The sequence below is a fragment of the Lotus japonicus genome, chromosome 6 (genome assembly GCF_012489685.1).
Source record: "Lotus japonicus ecotype B-129 chromosome 6, LjGifu_v1.2".
NCBI lineage: Eukaryota > Viridiplantae > Streptophyta > Magnoliopsida > Fabales > Fabaceae > Lotus > Lotus japonicus.
In genome coordinates, this window is record NC_080046.1 from 55,307,995 (window position 1) to 55,331,691 (window position 23,697).

Here is a 23,697-nt window from a genome sequence, read left to right on the forward strand (position 1 = left end):
ATATATAATATATTAGTTATTGCTATAATATATTTAAAATACATTTGTTTCATTTTTTAAAAATAAATCATTGCACCGAGTATTATATGTAGTAAATAAATACTTAAATATAGAAGTTTATGGAAATTAATTTCCAAAGTTTATATTCTGAAAATCAATTTATAAAAGGTATTTTCTATAATTTTGGAAGGAATTTTTCATAATAAGGAAACATATCTTCCGGAATCAGAGAACATATGAATCAAAATTAATTTTTAAAATGTATTTATAGAAGATATATTTCCTTATTCTGAAAAACAATTTCTATAATTAAAGAAAATATATTTTCTTAATATTCCTGAAAATTCTGCATTCTCCACAATATATCACAGCAATACGGCTTCATCACCACCAACGTAGTTCAGCAAACATAACAGAGAGCATAGCGACCACTCTTCCTACATACACAGCACACATCAGATCAAATCCCTTTTTCACGGTGAGTGCTTCAAGTAAGTTTCTACTCTTAGCTTCATTTTCATGTTTAATCAACTTATATTACAACTACCAGTGCTTCTTTTTGGCTTGAAAGTTAATGATGTAACCAAATTAAAGTGATATCTATTGCACTATAATCTCTGTATTGTTCTGATTCTGATACATCAAGTAGATTTTTCAATCTAAAATGTATGGTGAATGAAATTATATTACTTGCTCTTAAAGTAAAGTCATTGTCCCGAATGATAGCTCAAGTGGTAAGAGCTTGTGGACATATGAGTTGGGGAAGGGGAGATCCATGGATCAGACTGGAGTTTAGAGTTTATCTTTCCGATAAAAAAAAAAAAGCAAAACCATTTAATCTCCCTTCAAAGCAATTTGATTAAATGTTCATCTGATAAGTGCTTAAGTTGGCTTAATTTTTTTTGTACAATGCAGGTTCAAAAATGGAAAATCAAAGGAGGAGTAATGAATCTGCCCCTGAAGATAACAAACTCACAAGGAAATATGACCTGGTTGAAAAAATGCAGTACTTGTTTGTGAGGGTTGTGAGGGCCAGAGGCTTTCCCAATGCCCATGACCTTTGTGTTGAAGTCAAACTTGGAAACTTGGAAGCAACAACAAGGTTCTCTGAGGGCAAGTTTGTCTCCCCTGAATGGAACCAAGTTTTTGCTTTTGAGGAAGAAAAAATCCACGCTTTTCATGTCGTTGTTATGGTGAAGGACAACACAGACATGTCAGATGCATACATTGGTCGTGTTAAGTTCATTGTTGATGAGGTTCCGAAAAGGGTCCCACCGGAGTCTTCATTGGCACCCCAATGGTACAAGCTTGAGGATCAAACTGGAACACAACTTGCTAGAGGAGATATCATGTTGTCTTTGTGGAAGGGAACTCAAGCAGATGAGTATTTTCCCAAAGCATGGTGTTCAGATGCTACAGATGCGAGTGGTGATGCATTTCTCTACACAGGCTCCAAGGTGTACCTGACCCCTACCCTTTGGTATCTCAGGGTCAATGTGATTCAAGCACAAGACTTGTTGCTAAGACTTGATCCTCAAAGTTCAGATCTTTTTGTCCAAGTTGATCTGGGAGCCCTGCGCTTGAGAACAGGTTTTTCTAAGAATAAGAGTGAAAACCCACTTTGGAATGAGGATTTGATATTTGTAGCACAAGAACCATTCGATGACACCCTTGTTCTTAGCGTTGAGCAAGGGACGCTGGCTGATCATGTAAGCTTGGGAAGACATTATCTTCAATTGAAAGGTGTGTACAAGAGACTAGATGGTGCAGGTGTGGATAGTCGTTGGTATAACCTTGATGAGACTCCAACAGCGGAGGTGAAGTTTGCTAGCAAGCTCAATGCAAGGATTTCCTTGGATGGTGCCTATCATGTGATGGATGAGCCTGTTGAATATTGCAGTGATTTCAGGCCTTCTGCAGAAGCGATTCGAAAACCGAGCATTGGGGTTTTGGAGCTGGGGATACTAAAGGCAACTGGTTTGGTTCCAATGAAGATGGGAGCTAGAATTGATGCCTATTGTGTGGTTAAATATGGCCCAAATTGGGTGAGGACTAGGACAATTGTGGACAGTCTTTCACCAAAGTGGAATGAGCAATATATTTGGGAAGTTTATGAGCCATTTACTGTCATTACTATTGCAGTGTTTGACAACAATCAATTAGATGCTAATAATAGAGGAGCAAGAGATGAAATGATAGCTAAGGTAAGGATTAGGCTTTCCACGTTGGACCGCAGCAAAGTCTACACGCATTCCTATCCTCTCATAAGTTTGCAACCTTCTGGGGTGGAGAAGGTGGGAGAAATCCATTTGGCAGTGAGGTTCTCTTGGCCAATTGTTTCTTCACTTGACATGTACAAATTCCACACTTCACCTTTGTTTCCAAGACACCACTATCTTTTCCCGCTGTCTCCTTATCAGTTTGATAACTTAAGAAACCAAGCTGCTCATGTGATAGCTCAGAGGTTAACAAGGGCAGAACCACCACTTGGGAAAGAGGTTGTGCATTGCATGTTGGATGTGGGATCAGACATGTGGAGCATGAGAAAAGGAATAATCAATTATAACAGGGTCATGAGTTTCCTTGGTTACTTTGTTTATTTCAGGACATTGTTGGAGGACATAAAGTCTTGGAAGAATCCAGTAACCACATTGCTTGTTTACCTTCAATGCATTATTATGCTCCTCTATCCAGAACCCATTTTTCCCCTGGTGTGTATCTATACTTTATACATTGGGTCGAAGCGATATTTCGAGAGGTCTAAGCACCCTGGCCACATAGATGCAGCATTGTGTGGTGCTGACACAACAAGTCCTGAGGATTTAGAAGAAGAACTTGATGTGTTTCCAACTCAAATTGGAGGGAGAAGTTTGATTAATAGATACGATAGGTTGAGAATCATTGCAAGGAATACACAAAGAATTGCTAATGACTGGGCCACCATGGGAGAGAAGCTACAATCTCTTTGCAGTTGGAGGGATCCAAGAGCTACACAAATGCTTTTGATATTTTGTTGTGTTGGTATGCTTGTGACAATTATTTTTCCTACTAAAATTATCATCTTCATTTCGATCACATTCTATCTAAGGCATCCATGGTTAAGGAGCAGTTCGCCTTCAATTCTTGAGACCTTGTTCAACAGAATGCCCTCCGAAAATGCTTTTATACTGTGATGACATGGCATAATTCTTTCCCCCATTTGGTCTTGGTAGGGTAAGAGTGAGTTTTGAAGCACTCATTTCTTGAAATCCAAATGAATATGATCATGGGGATGGCTTGTTATTCTTCTCAGTTGTTTTCTAGTTTCATCTTAATTTTGTATTAAATTTGCCCATAACATATTTTATAATATTATTCTATCTTTGCTCAGTTTATGCATTTTATGTGATTTTGCCAAATTACAAAACCAATCAACCAGTGAAATCGAAAATGGAAAGAATGCTGCTTTACTAATATGAGTAACACATGTAATCCTTAACGAAATTTTCGCAGCTAACTTTCACAGTTAAATTTGGGCCAAGCAAATTGCTAGCTAAATCCTTAACGAAATTTTCGCAGCTAATTTGCAGCTAGAGTCAAAGCTAATACAACTACTCCAAAGCCATTTCAGAGTTAATACACAGCTAATCCGCAGCCAATTACAAGATTGTTTAGTCTTCTTCTTACCCCCAACCCTGACGAAAACCAACACCCACTCAAGGGAACGACTGGAACTTTGTGACTGTGGGTGAGCAGGGGTAGAGAGATGAAGTGGAGGTGAGATGAGGAAGAGATTTGTGAGCAAAAAGATGAACCAAGAGTTGATTGAAGGAAGAGACCCCAATCGGTAATGGCACGATCAAAGGCCACCAATTGATCACGGGAAGGAGTGACATAGTGAGGCTTGTAGAAAGACAAAGAGACTAAGATGGAGTCATGTTGAATTAGGACAAAAACTATGGTTATATTGATCCATCTTAGATGAGGGTATTTAATATTGAGGTAACTTAGACAACCACATGTCCTAAATTTCATGTCTGTTTGAGTTACAAGGGAGATGAAAAGCTTTTATGTTTTTTTCACTACCAATCATTCAATAATAATTTCTGGCTGGCTAAGCATGCTGTCATCATTAACTTGTTCACTACAGCATCCATTCTTGCAGCACTGGGGAATCCCACTTGTCCCACTCATGTTTGAAATATCCATTGTTTTGTCTTCATAGATACCAATGCTGGCACCTTGTGTTGTTGTAACAGATTCAGTGCCACAGTCAGAGCTATTCTTGGTTCTGCATGAAGAGTCCTCACCCATTTTGACTTTGTCTACACAAGAAACATTGCAAGGTTTCACCACATAAATTTCTACAAAGATCAAATTCCCATGGTCATTTCCCTTGAATGAACTCAACTTTGAAAATCCAGAAGGATGTTTGCTTGCATTTGTGGTTGCCACATGATGAGTGTCATTTTTACAGCACTTTTCACCACACTTTTCCTCGGTAAGAAGTCCTTGCTTCTCATCACCATTACTTTCCTTGTCAAGTAGAGTTGCAGTCTTATCTTCCAAGAAATTGCCATATTTCGACCTCTTAGATTCTCTTTCATATCTGGGTTTCTCTTGTAAGAGAAGCATGCTATTGAGAATCACTAGTAAACAGGTACCAACATCAGTCAACACAGCAAGCCAAACTAGAGGATATCCTGCAATTGCTAATGCCAGCACAGCACTCTTGGAGCCTACTGAGATAATGACATTCTCAATGAGCTTCCTAGTTGTTTTTCTTGCTAGCCTAATGGCCTCAGGTATTTTTCTGATGTCGTTCGACATGAGAATCGCATCGCTTGTCTCATTTGCAAGAGCGGATCCAGATATCCCCATTGAGATGCCAATGTCAGCTGTAGCTAATGCAGGAGCATCATTAATGCCATCTCCAATCATCGCTGTTAGCCCATCTTTCTTGAAATTCTCAATAATCTCTGCCTTTTCATGAGGTAGAAGCTCTGCATGTACAATGTCTAGAGCATTGTTCAACTGCAGAGAATGAGTCAAAAGTTTTCTAAGTTCAAAGTCGAAGTAAATGTCATAACAAGCAGTTTTAGACATTAGTGCATGTTAGGAAACTCGTTCAAAAACCACGGTGAAGTCAAAATTACGGTGGGCAGAAGCAAACGCTAAGGGAAGTTGCTTCAATCCACCATGAGTTGATTTCACCATGGTTTTCAGATGCGTTTCTAAATATGCACTTTTCATTAGGTTGTTGGTTAATTAGAGTATAGATTACTGTGAAAATACCTGGCTCTGCACAAATTTAGCAACCTGAGCGCTATCTCCTGTCAGCATGACTGATCTCACGCCTAATGAGTTCAGCTCTTCTATTGCCTCCAAAGCACCTGATCTGCAAGCATCAACTAGACTGAAGACTCCAACTAGAGTTGGCTCACAGCATTGTTTTTGGGTCGAAGTCTCGTGACTTTGAACTTGCATGTGGTTATTGACTGTAAACATGATAAAATAATTCAATATACTGCATAAACTATCAAATTAAATGATAAATATGTGAATAAGAGCAATGAAGCAAATAGAATATTGATATGAACCTGAAGTGGACCCAAAGGGAACTATAAATCCACTCTTAAATTATTGATCTTGTTATAAACTACACATGCTAAAATTAGAAATCCTACAAGAATTAATTTTTCAGACTAAAGGCACTGTTTTGCAATCACCTCTTTCACAGCCAGCTCTGACAGCAATTCTTCTATTGCCTATATAGACATCCCTCTCAGCAATTGTACCAGAAATTCCTTCCCCCGGAAAATTTTGAAAGTTCTCCACATTTTCAGGGACTGGTTTAATAGATTGCAACATTCCATATTCCACTAGTGCAGCTGCCATGGGATGACTTGATTTACTCTCAATACTTGAAACCCTGCAATGTTTTCATTAACAAAATCAAGTTAGTCTTCAAAGAGTTAGAAATTGTTCTCCAAGCACAATGTATTAACACTTTCATGTTTAATTAATAAAAGTTACCAGTACAATAAGGTCTCGATGCTAATGTCATCGGCAGCACAAAAATCTGTCACTGAGAACTCTCCTCTTGTTATTGTGCCCGTTTTATCAAAAGCCACTGTCTTAATTCCAGAAAGTGTTTCAAGATAATCTCCACCTTTCAGCAGTAATCCACTTATTGCAGCTTTTGTGAGAGCACAAAAGACTGCAACAGGCGTGGAGAGGATGAGAGCACAAGGACATCCACTCAATAAAACTACAATTGCTAGATGAAACCAAGGCTCAATATCAGGAACTCCTAATGCAACCGGAACCACAGCAATGCTAGCTGAAATCAAGGCAACCACTGCCATAGAACAAAAATCGATGCAAACATATTTAGCAATCTAAGTATAACACTGAAAGTGAATTTAACAATTAGTGAAGATTTTTTTCCCATTTCCTCAAACAGAAAAGTTTGTCTATGTACTTGATACTTACCAGGAATATAGTACTTTGAAAAATTATCTATGAATCTTTGTGCTCGAGATTTTCTGCTAGAAGCCTCTTCAACCATTTTGGACATTCTTGCCACCACTGTGTCATTTGCCAAAACAGTAGTTTTTACACTGATATATCCTGTAATGATATATACCCACAATGATTTCAGGCGAAGTGCTGTTTTAGGAGAAAAAGTTTGAGATAATAAAAATAACAAAATACTCAACCATTCAGATTAATAGTTCCAGCCCAGACTACAGAATCTAACTCTTTGGTGACGGGGAATGACTCTCCTGTTAACATCTTTTCATCAACTTCACACTTTCCTTCCACCACAACCCCATCAAGAGGAATAGCATCACCAGCCTTGACTGCAAGGATGGTGTTGATCTTGACATCATTTACATCAACACGTTCGCCAGTCTCAGCAACAATGGCCTTTTGAGGAGCCATGTTCGTTAAAGAGGACATTGCAACCATTGCCTATGTATGTAAAAATGAAAAATAGTCATAGAACTCAAATGTCAAACTTTTAACATAATCAGGTTTAAATTGTCATCTCTTCTTTGACTTATGTTTGCATTTTACTAGTTCTAAGTACTGATCTGTCTCTATTTAAGTGAAGAAACCAAAATTAATTATAAATCTAATAAGAACATAGACAAAGAGGCTCAGAAACTAGTTTATCTTAAATCCAAGTGGCTAAAATCCACGTATCTAAACCCAGCTGAGTGCTTAAATCTGTTTGCCAGCTGAGATGTTTAGAGAGCAGGAGCCATCATGAGTTGAGACTTTATTTCCTAGTTGCAGTGGCTCAATCATATTTCCCCTGGAGTTTGGTTTAAATGGAGCATTGAAGAAGTTACCTTTTTTTATCGGCTTTGTTTCTAAGCAATTCTGTCTTGTGCAGTTTGATGGTAGAGTATTGGTGCTGCTGTCATGAAGTGCCCTACTGTTTGCAGGTTGATCAGTTCCACATTGGTTTTGAAGAACTGGTTTTACAGCACTAATGTTCATCCAATAAGGTTTTATTGCCTTCTTGGTTTACCAATGGGCTTCATATGTTATATATGCTTCAAAGTTTCACTATTGCTATCAATTTAAATTCTTTATTTCTTATGGAAGCTAGTGAGTTTGTTTGGGTCATGATATCTCAATTCATTGGTATGATCTATAAAGATTACCATTTGGAGGTTATCTGATACAGTTGGTTTGGTTTAGTTGTGTGAGATTCATGCTGTACAAGGTTGGTATATCAGGTCTATGTTTCCCAAGTTAAGTTCACAGCCCCGGGTTTGGTTAACAATTTGGTATTAGCTAGTATTAATCAACTAATAGGAGATACTGAAGTAAGAAATACAGAAAGGTGTCTAGGAGAAAGATGGAAGTAACTTTAACAAACCTTGTGAGTTGCTCTTGTCTCAAGCCACTGAGCAATGGAGAACAAGAAGGTGATGACTCCACCATCTGTAAAATCTTGTAAAGCAGCAGTACCACACACTGCATGACATGAATGGTGAAACATAATAAAGAGAACATTCCATAACATGTCTACTTAACATCTTTGACATGATTAAGAAATATATAACTCAAATCAAAGTATTATACAACCCATATATAGAAAATGTTACCTGCCAAAAGAACCAGAATGTTGATATTAAGAGTAAGAACCCTAATGGAAGCTATGGCCCTGATTAGAATTCTAGGGAAGCCAATGATAACAGAACCAAGAGCCAACCATCCCAAAGGGGGATATATATACTTGAGGAAAGAAAGTGCCAGTAGCAATCCACTTGCCATTGTGGTTAAGTCTGGCCATTTCTTTTCATTATTGGCTTCTCCCTGTGGTCTAAAACTAGCTTCAAGCCTTGCTGAATTCAGTGCATCAGCTGAAACAGTCACAGACATAAATTATGATCAAGACATTCAGGTTCATTGTGATTGTGTCTATTTTGAAAAAGAAAATGAAATTACTTACAAGCAACAACAACAGAAACTCATTTCTGATATTAAGGGTTTAGGGTATTCAATAAACCCAAACCATGTACATATTTCAGTGAATGGAATAGTAAAATGATACATGATCTACCAAACTGGTCAACTTGTCTCATGGTCATTTTAGAAATTCAAATTGGTTTCTGGTTTAAAAATTCATGTTGTATATTTAAGAGAAAATAGCATATATAGTGTGAATATAATTTTACCTATTTGTGACTCAGAAATTAGAAGAAGATCATGAACCACAGTGACTGTTCGGGTAGGGACTATCACTGAGACATGTTTGACTCCATGAAGAGGCATCAGAATTCTCTCAACAAGTGCTGCTTCTGTTGCACAACACATTCCCAACACTTCAAAGTTGCTTCTCTTCATATTCTCTGCCATTTGGTTTCTCCACTCTGCGTTTCAAAATGGAAAACAAGGAAGAGAAGACAGAGAGCTTCTTTTTTTTAATACAAGAAGACAGAGAGAGCTCCTAAGCCTGAAACAGAAGACAGCATACTTAATATTTGGTTAAATAATTTGAACTACTAAGTAAAAATTTAAGGAAAAAAATTGTTCAATTAGAAAATTAAATGTCTGGATTTAATTTAATATGAAAGATTTAAATATATGTTATGAACTGTGCTACCCAGGTATCATCGCACGACTTAAGCCGAGAGACTAATTCTTTCCTCGCTATTAGCGCACTAAGCGCAACTCTGCAATGAGCTTTTTCTTCTTCTATTCACATAAAAGACTTCATTAGAAATGAAAGCACAAGTGGATTCATTAAAAAAAATCAAGATTTAAATTTAATATTGAAAAAATTATGAAAACTTAATATTAATTATGTCAATCTTTATCACTGGATTAATATCTCGACTAACATGACCTCGATACCATATATTCTATACAAAAGACTTATCCTACTAATTCGGAAGTCAACTAGCATTTTGACTTTATCAAATACTCTAGCACTATTATAATGTGATTGAAGTTCATTTCTGACTAAGTTAACTATTCTCTTAACCTCATTTGCGTCAGTTTATTGTACAATGCAATAGGAAATCCTGGACCAATTCAATCATCTCTATTCATTTATGAAAACCCCAATAGAAAAAAGAATAAATTGCATATTTTTTATGCCTACTAACTTACAATCCGATTGATCAATTTATAGATATATTTATTTTTGTATATTTTAGCTCATTTGCATATAAGTTTGTCCGCATATTTACACATAGATTTGTTTATTCAAATGACTTACTATAAAACATGTTTCTAAATAAATTATAAGACCAAATCATACTTTCAATAAAGTCAGACCTAGAAAACAAGCATGTTACAGGTATTAGTCTAGGCTGGGACCTTGAATTATTTAAGAAGGCTAAACACCTATTTTTTTATAATCTATCATAAATATTTGTGAGGGATAATAGTAACTTGTCACGAAGCAAACTTATTCTTCACTAAATAGATAACAACAAAAGCTAAAATTGTTATGGATCAAATTAAATGTAAGTGTAACTTGCACAAGCTAAAATTAATACACTTACAACAAAAGCTACATATGTGCAATGTAAGTGTATTCTTTATTTCCACATATATCGAATCAAATTTCACCAAATTAAAAATTATATTTTTATTTTATACTAACAATGCATATCTCGAGTCAGATTAGTCACGTAGGATCTCTTTCTCCCATGGAGACTGGTGGCCAAATGATAAAAAAAAACTCCAGAGTATCAATTTTAATAATTCTCACCATTTAGTTGCATTTCATTTAAAAAAAAGTATCAATTTTAATATTTTAATAGACAGTCCACATAAAATGATTTTTTTTTGTGAGTGAAGAGTTTCACACTGAAATTAAACTTTATTTTTTTGCCGACACTGAATTTTTTTTTGACGGTAAACACTGACATTAAACTTTGAGAAAATGCGTAGGAGGCCTTGGTCCAAGTGGGTTTGGCCCATATGGGTCCCCAAAAGACAGTTAGGAAAAAGTATAGCAGTTATAGGTCTGTTCTCCCTTTCATAATTTTGTTAAGAACCTCTTCCAGTTCCAGGTGCCTGTTTGAGACGGCATTCAACCACCACATATAATGTATGCAACATTTATTAATCAACAAGTTCTCCTACTCCACTCTGAACCAATTTTTCCTCTGTCTGGAAAGTCTACCAGTTCATCAACCTGCCACTCTTTTATTGTCATCTCAAGCTACCAATGATTTGCCATTACAATTATGCACACCAAACCATTATATTTATGATCAAAGAACAGAATCTTTGTTCTTAAGTTTGCTATATAGTTTATACCTTGGGATTATTCACTCTTATTGGACCAAATTAATTATCCATTTAGACGAACCGTAACACCACCTATAACCTAACCTAGTATGCTACATTGTATATATAGATTTTTATATATTTTTATGTATGTTGCCGACTTGCCGTAGTAATCACGCTCAAATTTTATAGTTTGTGGCACTCCATGCCAATCTTACACTTGTAAAAGTATAATCAATGCCCCTTATCCACGTAGCTAAATTAAGATTAAGATATGATATTATAAATAGAGATTGATTTAGACAGTAGTTGAAAAAACAGCCACAAGAGGCTTCAATTCTCTTATACATACGTGTAACAAGCATATATACAATGTATGTGTTTGGACTTTGGAGGACAAAGTGATTGTGGGAGAAGTTATTAGCATTAGCTTTTACAAGGAAATAACTAATAACTAATAAGTGATTCTAGGATGTCCAAGCATAGTGACAGTTAGTGTAAAATTGTACCTAACTCTAAGTACTTCCAGTGGAGTCAGGAAGGGACATTGAAAATGAACTGTCATATTCATATTCCAGATCCTCAAAACCCCAAAATTCCTCTCCTTGCTGATCTTCTTCTTCTTCCTTTGGCATCTTCCATCTCTCTTTATCCATCTCCCCTTCTTCCATTACCTCTAGTACCTGCCAATTGATACAAACAAGTTAGTGTGTGATTGAATACCAATTGAATTAACGTGAAAGCAATTTCATCTCAATCCATCAGAAGACTTTCTTTTCACTTTCATCCCAATTGATAGAAATAGACGTCGACACTGACGCTAACAAATATTCAAACATAACTGAGCATTCAAGTACCAAAAGCTCTACTCTATATAAACTATATATACATTCATTGTTAAATGATTTATAATGATTCATAATCAGCTAGCATCTTAAGAAGTGCCAAGTAACTGATAAGAACTAAATGCAGCACTTTAGTTAACAAGTCAAGATCAATAATACATCAATGAGTTCTTAGAATTTCCAGAGCTGTAACAAATTAACAATTCACTGCATAATTTTACTTTATTTAATATCCAGATCAAATTTAATTTTGTCAATCATATTGTTGGTGTCATATTTACATTAGTTAGGTAGCAGAGAACATCCTCTTGACTAATCATTTTCATGGTCAAGTCAAGAAAATTAGGAAAAAAACAAAAGCTAGGTTTCTATTAACAATTGACAAGTGGACCAGTGATGTATCAATAAATATAGGATATGAATTGATGAACATCAAAAGTGATATTTATGCAATGCCGTAGAAGTTACACTAGTCATTCTCCAAACATGCCTTGGTTACTTGTTTATCCTATTTTAACTTGTCTACCAAACTCAACCAGAAGAATTAACTAGCCCACCTAGCATTAGTTACTATAGTAAGGTAAAACTTGAAAACCATGGTTGAATTGAATCCCTTTATGGCTTGAGGCTACTATATTTATCTACAGTACTATAAAAGATAAAAACTAAACTAACAGAACAAGTAAATATGCAGATTTTTTTCAAAAAGTAAAGGCAAGGTAAAAAATAGCTAATAATGTAATTGAGCTACCTCACTCATGGTAGGTCTCCAAGTTGAAGATGCACGGATGCACAACGAAGCAGCAAAGGCAACTCTATTAAACTGTGTCACATCATAACACCCTTCAAGCCTTGGATCCACCAACTTTTCTATCTCCCATTTGCTCAATATTGGTTTAGCCTGTTCAAGTCATCAACACACTCTTCTTAATTTACACCAAAATGTTCCAATAAACTAATCAATTATGATTTAGCATGTTTTGATTAGCTTCTCTTTTACTCAGAATCAATTATGAAAGTCAAAACCTACTCAGCTTTTATTTAGAATTGATTCCATACAAAAAATTAATTGTAGACATATTTCCAAATATACTCTTATAGTCACCATCATTAGTCTAGCCCAAATCTATAATAAGCCAAAATGGGGGATTTTCCTACGGAATAAGGCAAGTTCACAATAAAATAATACAAATTTCATGATCAAAGGTGAGAGACACTACCCAGGTGTGCAAGCTTTGGTGAGACCCATCCACTGGTTTCCTCCCAGAGATGACTTCTAACAAGAACACTCCAAAGGCAAATACATCTGTCTTTTCATCCACAACTCCATGCATATAGTACTCAGGTGCCAAATGCCTGAACAAGAAGATAAGACATTTAGCATGTTTGGAAATTCTTTCATTCTATAGTCAAAATCAATTCAAGTGTCAGAATTGACTGCTTCTAAGTGTCAGAACTGATTCTGAGGAAAAATATACTGATACAAACGTTATAATTCCCATTAAAAAAACCCATGTTTTTGTTTCAATATTCCACATGGATAACTGTTGCTGAAGGAAATTCAAGAAGGGGTATGTACCCAAATGTCCCTTCTATTGGGGCTATTGAATGATGAGTCCACTGAGATGGAAGCCACTTTGCTAGTCCAAAATCGGATATCTGCCAGAGTCAAATCACAGAAAATAAACCCCACTTAAAAAAAAAGTACTTCTCATTGAAACAATGATATGAGTAAGGATTAAAGAACCTGTGGTTCAAAATCTTCTGTCAAAAGAATGTTTGATGCTTTGATGTCCCTATGGATTATCCTCCTCTGGCAGCCTTTGTGCAAGTAGTGGAGACCACGTGCTGTCCCAAGAACTATCTTGTACCTTGTTTTCCAATCAAGAGGAGCCATTTTCTCATCTACAAAGGAACATTAACATTCATAGACTATAAATTGAAAGTTGAAACCCTTTTTTCCCCAAGAAAAAAACTCAGATGACAAGATTCAATTTTAACAAGTGAAAATGATAGCTTTTTATGTACCATGAATAAGAGAAGCAACTGAGCCAACAGTGGACAGCTCAAAAACAAGGTAAAGTCCATTGTCAATACAACAACCCAAAAGAGGCATAACATTGGAATGGCAAACATGGCCTATTGTACCAATCTCTGTCAGAAACTCCTTCTCCTTCCTCTCATCCCTGCAAGTTCTTGTGAGCCTCTTCACTGCAATTTCATCACCACTTTCTAGTCTTCCCTTGTAAACCTCTGCATACCCTCCTTTTCCAACCATGTTTTCTGATACAACATGAAAAAATCATTCAATCACTCAAATGCCAAAAAGGAAAAAAGCAAAAAGTTTTGTGTTTCAATCAAAACAAACGCAGAGATTATGAAAATCCAAGTACCTGAGCTGAAGCCATTGGTGGCATGGAACAACTCTTCATAAGAGAAGCATTTCCAAGAGGGTCTTGGAGGGTGTTCTTCATAAGGAGGAACCACCAAGCTGCTATCATCGTTTTCTCCTCCAAAACTGCGTCTTCCAAAGGAGAATAGCCTCTTGAAGCTGTTGCTCCGAATATACTTCATTGCCATGAATGGCGAACAGATGAAACAGGGGAAACAGAGGAAACAGGGGAAACAGGGGACTCTGTTTTCATGCAGAGCAACAAGGTTGGGAAAATGGAAGGAAGGAAAAAAGACAAGGAGGGAAAAAGTGAAAACAGTAACAGTGGTGTGTCACAGTAGTATTGTTGAGTTGAGTGTTGCTTCTTTCTCTTTCAGAGGCAGAGAGAGACACACACAAACAGAGGAAAAACAGAGAGGAAGATTTATTAAGAGGGAAGAGAGGGATGTGATGTTTGTAATTTTGTTGGTTTAAGGAATTATAGGCGTGAAATGAAGCATGAAAATGTCTGTATAGGATTGCATTGCATTGCAGCATGTGTACTTTGGGGTAGAGATCATTAAATGCTTTGTTCTGTATAAACATGGAATGGAATGTCGATGACTTTTTCAACACATTAATAAATGCCACCCAAACTAATCCATTAAAGAACATCAAAGAAAATTTCTCATTTATTCTTATAGAGTATTTTTTTTAGAACTAATCATTTTGAAATAATGAGATCATATTAAGTGGGTAGGTCTCTCTCAACGAATTATTTTTCATATATACCACCTAAGAATCAAACTTTCAACTAAATGTTTTAGGAGTCAAGTTATCTATCAATAGTATTAACCTTATTGGTTCATTATAATGCCAAGATTTCCGTACAAATGATGGTATTATAATAATGAGTGCAGTATTGATTTAGTTATTGAAAGTATAATACTTTAATCATAACATATAATAATATTTAAGTTTGAAGCATTTGAATCAACAAATGATTGATTTAGGTGATACTGTATATAATATTTTTCTCTAAAATAAGGTTTTGGATTTAAGTTTTACAAATGAAAAAACACACTTGTAGAGTTCATTCAAACATGTTATGAAAGTTCTAAATTCGAATAAGATTGCATCTCGTGAAAAAGCTTATGCTTATTTATTTGTTTATTCATTTAAGAAAACATTTATTTTCTCAATTAACTAACACTAGTACACCATTTACTAACTCTCAAGTATAATAAAATACTTCTTTTCAAACAAAAAAAAGTATAATAAAATACTTAACTATGGTTCATAGCTTAATATACACTGATATATAAATTTTACTACAATTTAAGAGGGATTGAAATTAGTAAGAAAACTAAGAATTTCTGATAGGATAGAACCATGTTATGACATATATAGAAGTAAAAGTTGTTGGAGATGCTTATTCAATTAGTTCTTAATAGTACTCTTAAGTCCCCACTAAAAGTTAGAGATGCTTATTCCATTAATTCTTCCTTTATTTATTGGGGGAGTAATTTCCTTTCCTTTAATATGTAGTTTTTTATTTCCTTTACTTTTTAATTTTTTTTCTTTTCTGCCTATTAACTTCAAATTTCAAATCCACGATTTGAGAATGAATTAAGGGAAAATGGGAGGGAAACTGCATTCCCATATGTAATTGTGAGTTAACCATAGGTTTTACCGTTTTCGTATATACTAATTGGTATTACTTTAGTATCATAAAGTCGACAATCATAAAATTTAAATATCTTGAAGCTTGAATATCACATTACATAAATAGGTCTTCTTGCTCCCGCATACACGATGTCCAATGATCAAATAATCGATTAAATGCTTAATGGTACCAATTGTGCTTACACTCTTATTGGGTAGAGAATTTGCCATGTCCAGTTAAGGGAATGATTCAGGTAAGACTACTTAAAATTAATGATAGCAACAAGCTTAATTCAGAAAGTTGCTTTTATATATTTTTTCTCACATGAAAGAATAACAAGTAATCAACATTTATTCATTTATTGTTCTACCATCCTGTCCATCCATTTCATGAAATTGGGATTGAAATAAAGATGTTTGTTATGAAAACTAATATGATGAGATAGCTTTGACTTCTTGGAAGCTTTTGCTCTTCAATAACAGTCTGATGCTGAGACTGAATAGGTTCCATGTGCCACAGTCCAGATTTAGGTGGAAACTTTAATGGAAAACCAAACACAAAGCTGGATGAATAAACTGCACCCTAACTGTACCCGACATCGATCGTATCATCTTTATATAGTGCAAGGTGGACATTAATTTTAAAAAAGGATCTGCCACTAAAAATAAACATAAAATAGCAGAATAAATTATTCCATAACCTGTTTTTGAACAGTGGATATGAACCAATTTGGCCTAACGCTTTCAATAAATGAATCACATTATTGATGCATTAGAAGATGTTAATTATCATAAGTTAATCATTGGCCTTAAGAAAAGTCTTATAAGGATGAAACAAAACAAAATAGTTCATTTCATCATCAGTTGAGATAATGGACTCTCTTTAAACTGATATGGTATGTTTTGTCATATATATGTGTGATTTATAACACATATCATGCCGATAGAAAATACGAACTTTCGATGAACACATACGAAATGGTATGTGTTAGGAAGAAAAGATTCAGAAATCAATTCTTATAGAATCTAATTTTTCTTTATGATAACCAAAAAATTAAAATGATGTTAATGTATTGTTCTATTAAACATATCTTGTAGCTAATAATTTTAGAACCATGAAACCAAGAACTTTGTCACGACGCAATTATAAGCAGGCCATCGATACAAGTGGAGGTACTCAAAGACACGAACATGTTCCAAAGCCAAATTTTCATCCCCTGCAATGTGTTTTGTCATGGAGCTTTGGTCAATCTTGTGTAGGAAATGATTGGCCATGTTGCCCTTACTATTTTACTTATTGCAGGGCAGAAATGGGAAGTTTAAGCATAATGATCCTCCACAGCTAGCTATTTTTTGTGTGCAAATTTTTTCATTTCATTTTTATATTAAATGGTTTATGTTGATCAGTAAAAAAAAAAGGTTGAATTAGCCAAGAAGTTTTAAATACTTATTATTGTACTACTCCATGACCAATATCAGCTAGAAGCTTCCTTCGTAATCTCCGGAACTTCTCTGTATTGGCTCCTACCATATTGTAAAAAACCATGGATTTAACAAATAAAACCGTGAATTTCCATCTAATTTTTGTATTTTTGTTCGGGCGAGACAGCACTCATCGCAGCTTTCGAACATGGTGCGACACTTTTTTTATATATCTAGAATCACATGCCATCATTCACTTCTTTAAATTATCAAGTTATTATGAATTTTGATATATAAATTAGTGACCGAAGCCTCATTTTATGAGCTTCGATTAATTGGGTCAGGATAAGTATAATTCCATTCTGCCTTCTATTTTAATAATTTTATATTTTCCTCTTCTTGGTGTTGTTGAAGCCACATCTTGGACTTTCCTGAAAACCACACATTTTGTAACTTCGGTAAAAGTGTAAAACCGTGTGAATTGTTATTTGGAGAGCGTTGTTTGAAATTGAAGATAAAATCTTATTGCTCATAAGTCATTTGGCCTCACAGTTAATTTGGAATTTTTGGGTACTTTCCTATGTTCTTAGGGTTTTTATAGCATGTTTTATGTTGAATATTTCAGCTTATGTTCTTGAGTGTGCGTACATGTACTTAGATTGATTATATTTTGTATTGCATTATCATCCATTGAGATTATTCTTGCATGTTGTGAGTGTTGTTAGGAAACCCTTTGATTTTTGAATGAATTATGAACACCATCAACAAAAAAAAATACTTAATATTTTCAGCTTTTATTAAATTTCATATTCTAGAATAATATATTCGTAGGATGATGCCACATGTATGGTCACAATTAATTATAGAAATAACTTATTAGTATAAATTGTATTATTTCAATTATGAATGACAACAACAAAAAATTGATGCAATTTTTTCTTTTTTTAGCTTTAGTTCTTAGAGATTTTAGTGTTCTTCCATGGTAAGAACAACTTCATGTTAATTAGCTTATTGAGTATTAGTCTATTTTAAATCTGTCTTTAGAGATCATTTATATATGGGTAATGCGCAGATGTTCGTTCTTGCAATGCAGGTCTCACACCCCAAATGTCTAGTTATAGGCATGAGGGAGAGTGTCCAGTCTCAAATTAACTATAAAAAATTAATCAAAATAATTATTATAAAGGGTAGAGCAACTATCATACTCTCAATATTTTTAATACTTTCTTTTCAACATTAAGCTAAAATGATAAAACAATAAAGCTATGGAAAGCTATGAGACCTCAACCGAAGCAATAATGTTTCGTGAATACCTTTTTGGTGTAGACTCCCAAAGAGATAAGAAGAAAGGAGAGATAAATGGTAGATGTAGTATATGGTGTGATGTGACAAGAAGTGAGATATATGGAGAAAAAACAGTGTCCTAAAGTGCATGTCCTGTTTAATGGTACACATATCATTAATGCAATTACAGTTAGAGAAAGTACCTAAACTATTTGGGCATATGAATAGGGGTTGCACTACTAAAATTTGACATTCATTCTGATTTTGCGGCCTAAACCTGATCTGTAGCATGTCATATTCCAAATTTTAAGACCTACCCTCACCTTTCAAATCGTCTAGCCTGACCTATTAGTCAAATTACAAGCATATTTAACAAAAGGTGTCCATAAAGACGTTAGTAGGTCAGCGGACTAATAGGCCAACACACTCATAAATATAAGTATGTATGTATACAAATTATTGCATTTTCATTTAAAAATAAGATTATGTAAAGATGGTTTTTTTAGGAGAAAGTGCAATGTATGTGAGTCCAAGGATTGCTATTATCTTTCTCTCCACATGCTCACCAGTAGGATGCTGCCACATTGGTTCCTAGCCGTGACCAGAAAACCCTAATATCTTAAATTTTCCCAATTCTTCCTTCTCTAGTTCTCCACTGATTGCATCTCTTAGATTCATGTCTTTTACTTCTCTTCTCATTTCATTTCCACTGTGTCTGTTTGATTCTACATTCTCTTCTCTTGCACCGCAGTGTTTTCACAATGCTTCAACTTCGATGCTGAGAAACAGAGACAATCAAGGTGGAAACTTCACTGCATCCTGAGCTACGAGGTACATTGTTTATCTAATTGGTTTGGATACTTTTCAGTTTTCATTCTCTACCGCAAATGTGTTCAACTTTGCATGATGCCATTGCTTTAGAAGCATGGAATTCTAATCTGTAAATAGTAGTAACCATGGATGCTTTAGGATCATTATCATTTGCATATTGTTGCTGTTTATTTTCTTAGATGTTAATATTGTTGTGGCATAGTGGGGAACCAATGTAGTTAATTGCGGATAGCCAAAAATCCGCGATGTTATTTAGAGGATAAAGTCATGGACAAATTACTTATGTTATACACACTTGCATTCATGTAACCTGAATTTTAATTATCTTTCTGCTTGTTTAGCTAGTTGCCCAAGAATCAAAATTTACCATGTCAAAATCAGACCTGTTTATCTCAATTTATTTGTCCGATGTTGTTCTGTTTCCAACCAGTGAAGTACATTTCAAACCAATAAGAGCACTACATGAACTTCTACCCATTACAGATGAAGTATTGATTCAAGCAAGCTCTACCTTACTCAGTGAGACAAATTTCCATACACAAATCTCGAACTTCTCTGCATAAGTCACCACATTTAGAATTGTGTATGCCTTTACTATCGGTGCTAGGAATTCCACGAACTGGGAAACGAAATGCTTCTATGAGGAGAGATCCAAAGTGGTAGTTCTTCATGGCCATTGACGCATCTGCAATTCCGCAAAGAGCCTGTAGGACAGTGAAGTAAAGGGCCAAGAGCGCACCAATTGTTGAGATCCCCACCACCCAGCTGGTGAAATAGTAATGCACCAGTGTTGCTCTCTTTCTTGCATAGAAGGAACCAAAGTAGGCATTTGCACCATTCACCACTTCATGCAAGTAGGACTCATTCTTGTCAAGAGCCACCCCTTCAGAAATTTTGTTGATAAGCTCAGACACTGCATAGTCATTACCTAAAGAATGGTGAAGCACCCCTTTGTAATGAAGAAGAGCCACATCTTCTGCTGAGTTGATGAGTCCATTGAAGAAAAACAAGTAGGTTGTCACATCAGGGTTGCATTCCTTATGGCACTTCTCAAATGCCATTATGTTACGAACCACAGTCCCTCTGTGATCATTGATGTACAGAGGAGGGATATTGAGCTCCCTCATAAGCACTCCCCACTTTCTTCCAAAGCTTATATCAAGAATTTTCCGGGTTTCATCAGCTTTGATCTTCACACCAGCCTGCTTAAGCTCCGTTACAGATCGAATCATGTGGTGCTGAGATCCTCTTGGCTTTTCCCCCTTTAGTTTTGGCCGAACACTCGATCGAAGAAGATCGAGAAAATGATGTCCTCTCAGCTCATCTCCTTTCTCCTCACATTCTGGAATGTTGTCTGAGTCCACCTGCAGCAAAGGGTAAAAGAACCGAAGAGCAAGAGCTTTGAGATTGAGACCTGTACCTGGTTCTGAATTAGCTTGAGTATTATCTGTCAACTCAAATAGCTTGCTCAGAACAAACATTGGAAGCTGGTTTTCAAGCATGATTAACTCTCTTCTAATGATGGGTAGCATCCATCTACTGAGATATGGGACTTGTCCAAACTCACACTCTGATAGATCCCTCAGCAGCTGAACAATGAAGGAGCCATCAACTAGCATCATCTGGAGGAACTCATCGCTGCTCAGTTTGATTTCATCCATGTAATATCGTCGAGCGTTGACTTGTTGCTCCTCCAGAAACTTAAATGCTTCTTCTAGTTTAGCTCCATTCACACCACTTGGACCAAAGAGGCGGCAATAGAACTTCCTCTTGAGCATTTCCATCTTTTGTAAGTGTGGTGCTCCATAATGGAAAGGACCAATTGAGATGTTGTTGGGTCTATAGGCTTTTGGCTCTACCTGGAGCATGCTTGATGGAACCCTGTATATGCAAACAGGGTCAGTACTTGGATTTGATGTACAATACTTTCCACTTTCCAACTCTTTCTTCATAAGATCCCTCCAATTTGAGGTTCTTTCAAGGGTACTATGAAATTTTATTGTGCTGCTGAGCTTTTGGTAAGCCAATCTAATGAGCTTATGGCATGTCATTGTGGGATTAAGTGAGAAAGAATGGAAGCTCTCATGCCCTTCACTCACCACTGGGTCAATTTTTTATTCAAATCAACTATTAGATAATATAAAATGACTAATACCAAGTCAATCTTAAACTATTATCATATTGTGTCTTATGTTTCAATTTGTACTTTCCTTGTATGTGATCGATACCTTGCCACTATTACCAGTTTAGAATTTGTTTTTTTAGTCTTCTGACTATTCTAAGTTCTAACCACTCTGTTTTTTTTTTAACAAACACTATGTTGTTTTTGTCCTTGCTTTCTTTTACTTTTAAATTTTTTTTTGGTTTGGGTTTATTTTGGGATTATATGAAATCTTTAGCCCATTTCTTATCCCAATCTTAGCCCATTTATATAATTGGTGTTTTAATATTCGTTGGGCTTAGAAGATTGGATCACTTGCTTAAACCTAAGATTGAGTGGTTGTTGGACTAGGGAAAAAATTGAGTGGTTATTTTATTACAGAATTAATTGCATTTTTGGTCCCTGATCCAACACAGTTATGTAATAGGGGTCCTCAATGTTTAAAATGAGCGATCAACGTCCCTAATGTTTGTGCCGTGAGCGAAAGCGGTCCTTCCTTCTATCTCCGTCAATTGACTAACAGATTTAACTGACATGGCCTTCATTAATTAATTGATGTGGCATGCCATATCCCCTTTCTACGTAGATAAATTGCTATAAAAACAATAATTTATGAAACAAATTTATTAAAAGAATAAAATTAACCTAAATTAACAAAAAAACACAAGTTAACACCAAATCAACCCAAAAATTTCTTTCAGAAACGTAATCTTCCCCCTCTTTGAATTTGTGAATTGTAAGATCCTAATTCCCTCAACACAACAAACCACACACATAGAGAGAATATGAGAGGGAGAATGAATCAGAGAGGCATTGGGGGGTTTTCAGAGAAAAGGAAACCGCGAGACAGTGGAGAGGCAAGGGCTCACAACGACGACGCGATGACGGTGCTAGGATTAGTGATGGCAATGCTCTTGGTGGGTGGGGCTCGCGGTTGTGTTCGCAGAGGCATGTGGATTGGATGTGGTTCCTGAGTCTTCTCTCGTGCTTCATCATCTCCTTCCTCAACCAGTTCTTCACTAGGTCCAAGACCCATTTCGCAGATCACCGTCCAGATCGCCAAGCTCCCCTCCTCTTCAACATGATCGCTCCGTCATTCACCCATCTACCTTTTCCTATGTTTATGCTTCTTCTCCAATCTGGGTTGATGGACCTCTGATCTGGGTTTTTTCATTCTTCTCAGCTCAGTGTTCATGGAGAAGGGTGTAGATCGAAGCAGATCACACGAAACCCCCTTCTCATCTGCATCTGATGAGAAACCCTAGAAACTCTAAGGGAGATAGAGAGCAGATTGAGAATGAGAGAGCTTCCGAGAAATCAGTGGAAGGGTGCTACGACAGATTTGGCGACCTTTTCGAGCTTGCTCAATAGCTAATTTTACCAAACACTTATTACAATGAAGTAGCTTTTCAGCTAGCTATCAGCTTTTAGTTTTCAGCTACTTATCAGCTTTCAGCTTTCGTCTAGCTTATAAGCTTTCAGCTAGCTTATCAACTAGGTATGTCAAACATAGCCTTAGTTTATTCAATGGCTTGAGGTGTTAATCCTAATTAAAAAGGTGTGTGTTAACTATAAGAAAGTATCATTTATTTGTCTATGTGTTTCTTGGTCTTTTGTGATGATTTCTTTTGGAAAATGTTTAAAAATAGATTATCATTTTTCTTCATATGTTATCTTTGATCATTATTTAGATCATATATATATATATATATATATATATATATATATATATATATATATATATATATATATATATATATATATATATATGATGAATAGCCCAATGTTAATTTGAATTTTATGAAGTGAATTTTTATAAAGAATTTTTCATAATTAAAAACAACTAAACCATAATTTTTTATGTGGTTACGATCGAATTTTGGCTTTGTAGTATTGGATGCGTCATCTCTTATTCTCTTATAAGACAATGCTACAAACTGCGCAACCCCTTTTTCATTCCATTTACACAAGAAAATAGCAAACAAACAAACAAGTAACCTTGAAAAAACATTATTATCTGGCCATAAAACGCAAACGTATGGCCCACCTCGAAAAAAAAGAAGAAAAATTCCTGTTGAGATCCTATTAGTACTTGATTTTCTTTCCTTTTTTTCCTTGGAGAATCATTAACTCCTAGTACTAGTATTAATGTTGAAAGTCAAGCAAAAAGAGAAGAGACGTAATTGATGATGATAGAAACTTAATTTGTTAATACTAGAGGTTTAGGGATCCATGACAATAATTAGCACATTTTATCATTGAATATAGTATGTAGTAGACTAATTGGCACTGCATGTGGAATGATATATGTGTAATCCTTTGTTCTCTTCCGGGTGTGAAAGACATGATGCATGATATATATTCCACACGCT

The 23,697-nt window shown here is 35.5% G+C and overlaps 4 protein-coding genes across 4 annotated transcripts; 1 reads left to right on the top strand and 3 right to left on the bottom strand.

Annotated features, from left to right (window-relative positions):
• Window positions 1–918: 918 nt before the first annotated feature.
• Window positions 919–3,577, top strand: LOC130723462 (FT-interacting protein 4-like). Its single transcript, XM_057574534.1, has one exon. The coding sequence runs from the start codon at window positions 924–926 to the stop codon at window positions 3,171–3,173; it is 2,250 nt and encodes a 749-aa protein (XP_057430517.1). The 5' UTR covers window positions 919–923; the 3' UTR covers window positions 3,174–3,577.
• A 346-nt stretch (window positions 3,578–3,923) lies between these two features.
• LOC130723461 (putative inactive cadmium/zinc-transporting ATPase HMA3) lies at window positions 3,924–9,185 on the bottom strand. Its single transcript, XM_057574533.1, has 10 exons — window positions 9,107–9,185; window positions 8,679–8,956; window positions 8,106–8,363; window positions 7,877–7,974; window positions 6,702–6,957; window positions 6,475–6,612; window positions 6,016–6,340; window positions 5,709–5,911; window positions 5,275–5,477; window positions 3,924–5,013 (listed from the first exon to the last, which is right to left on the bottom strand). The coding sequence occupies exons 2-10, from the start codon at window positions 8,857–8,859 to the stop codon at window positions 4,069–4,071; spliced, it is 2,607 nt and encodes an 868-aa protein (XP_057430516.1). The 5' UTR covers window positions 8,860–8,956; window positions 9,107–9,185; the 3' UTR covers window positions 3,924–4,068.
• Window positions 9,186–11,055: 1,870 nt separating this feature from the next.
• LOC130725970 (probable receptor-like serine/threonine-protein kinase At5g57670) lies at window positions 11,056–14,559 on the bottom strand. The gene is made up of 7 exons (XM_057577165.1): window positions 13,985–14,559; window positions 13,620–13,874; window positions 13,339–13,496; window positions 13,171–13,250; window positions 12,812–12,947; window positions 12,343–12,492; window positions 11,056–11,429 (listed from the first exon to the last, which is right to left on the bottom strand). Exons 1-7 carry the CDS (start codon window positions 14,169–14,171, stop codon window positions 11,262–11,264), a joined length of 1,134 nt encoding a protein of 377 aa, XP_057433148.1. The 5' UTR covers window positions 14,172–14,559; the 3' UTR covers window positions 11,056–11,261.
• A 4,974-nt stretch (window positions 14,560–19,533) lies between these two features.
• On the bottom strand, window positions 19,534–21,422 carry LOC130724719 (UPF0481 protein At3g47200-like). The gene has a single exon (XM_057576010.1). The coding sequence runs from the start codon at window positions 21,213–21,215 to the stop codon at window positions 19,677–19,679; it is 1,539 nt and encodes a 512-aa protein (XP_057431993.1). The 5' UTR covers window positions 21,216–21,422; the 3' UTR covers window positions 19,534–19,676.
• Window positions 21,423–23,697: the final 2,275 nt, after the last annotated feature.